Here is a 1119-nt window from a genome sequence, read left to right as displayed (position 1 = left end):
ATATCAAAAAAGTACTCCAGAGTGTTGTTCAGCATGGGGGTGAGTAGAAAATGAAGGCTAATCATGTTTTGGGTGTACTATTCCTTTAATACTAATGTTGAAAAACAGCTTCATTGGTCGATTCTGATATTGGTCGCTGCATTTCTCTATGACGTAATAACATAAAGTCAGGGGGTGGGGGGTTATCTTTTGAGTTTTCCAGATGTGAGTCGACTAGCTGACTTTTTGGTGAATGCCCTATTGCCAGGTGAGGGGCGGTGCCCACCGATTTCAGAAATAATCCGAAGGTTTCTTAAAACAGCTCATTTTCCAGACACCAACAAAGCGTTTACTTATTATAAGCTCTCACTCACTTATTTGGATTGTTTCTAGAGGCAGAGAGTGACAAACGGATGTGCGAAAATAAAAAAAAAGAAAGAGAATTTTGCATGATGCGTCCCCTTTGGAATAAAAGTGGTTCTGTTTTGGTCAGACTGGTTGGTACCTTCAGGGTCCAGCAGCCTGGTGATGCCCAGATGCTGCTCTGCCAGGTTGAAAGCGGTTGTCAGGTTGTGTTGAGCGTTGGACTTTCTCAGCTTATCAAAGTCAATCAGATCGGGTCTGAAAACGCACAAAAAAGCTCTTCAGAACACAACGTGTGTGTCTATCAAAACAACATGTCTGCCCAAGTGTCCCGGATGAAGAAGACGGTACCTGTGTTTATGGATGAGTGCATTGAAGGCCATGCCGTCTCTCCAACTGGTGGTGAAGTTATGGATGTTGACATTGGAGTACCTGAAAAGGAGGAACACCTGAAGTTAGTTGTGGTGTTGTTTATCAACAACAGCGGTACCAGCAGCGATGAAGACCCACCCGGCCGTCTTCATCTGGCACCACAGCAGCAGGGCATCTTTAGCCGATCGCCTTTCCTTGTTGTCTTCAGTCTCCACGCTGATGTCCTGAATCTGAGGAAGAGACACCAGAAGCTTCAACGATGTAGATCATCCCCCAGATCAGACCATGAGTTCTGGAATTTTCTTCTTCTCTACATTTCTAATAAAAGCGCATGTTCCGTCACCGCTTTGTTGCCCAAACATGGCGTCTGCAGGTAGGTTTTGTTTCCTGTAAAAGTTTTTCTGC

At 44.8% G+C, this 1119-nt stretch overlaps 1 protein-coding gene across 1 annotated transcript; it reads right to left on the bottom strand.

Moving 5' to 3' along the window:
- Window positions 1-353: 353 nt before the first annotated feature.
- LOC107081601 (spectrin beta chain, non-erythrocytic 1-like) lies at window positions 354-965 on the bottom strand (the record flags this gene model as incomplete). Its single annotated transcript, XM_015369753.1, has 3 exons — window positions 354-600; window positions 694-774; window positions 853-965. Coding segments are annotated over 3 exons (426 nt in total), but the record flags the coding sequence as incomplete, so codon positions are not given.
- Between the last annotated feature and the right edge of the window lie 154 nt (window positions 966-1119).

The sequence above is a fragment of the Cyprinodon variegatus genome, unplaced genomic scaffold (assembly GCF_000732505.1).
Source record: "Cyprinodon variegatus isolate N-32 unplaced genomic scaffold, C_variegatus-1.0 Scaffold8189, whole genome shotgun sequence".
NCBI classification, from domain to species: Eukaryota; Metazoa; Chordata; class Actinopteri; order Cyprinodontiformes; family Cyprinodontidae; genus Cyprinodon; species Cyprinodon variegatus.
Note: the sequence above shows the minus strand (reverse complement) of the source record. Positions and strands in the feature narration are given on the sequence as shown.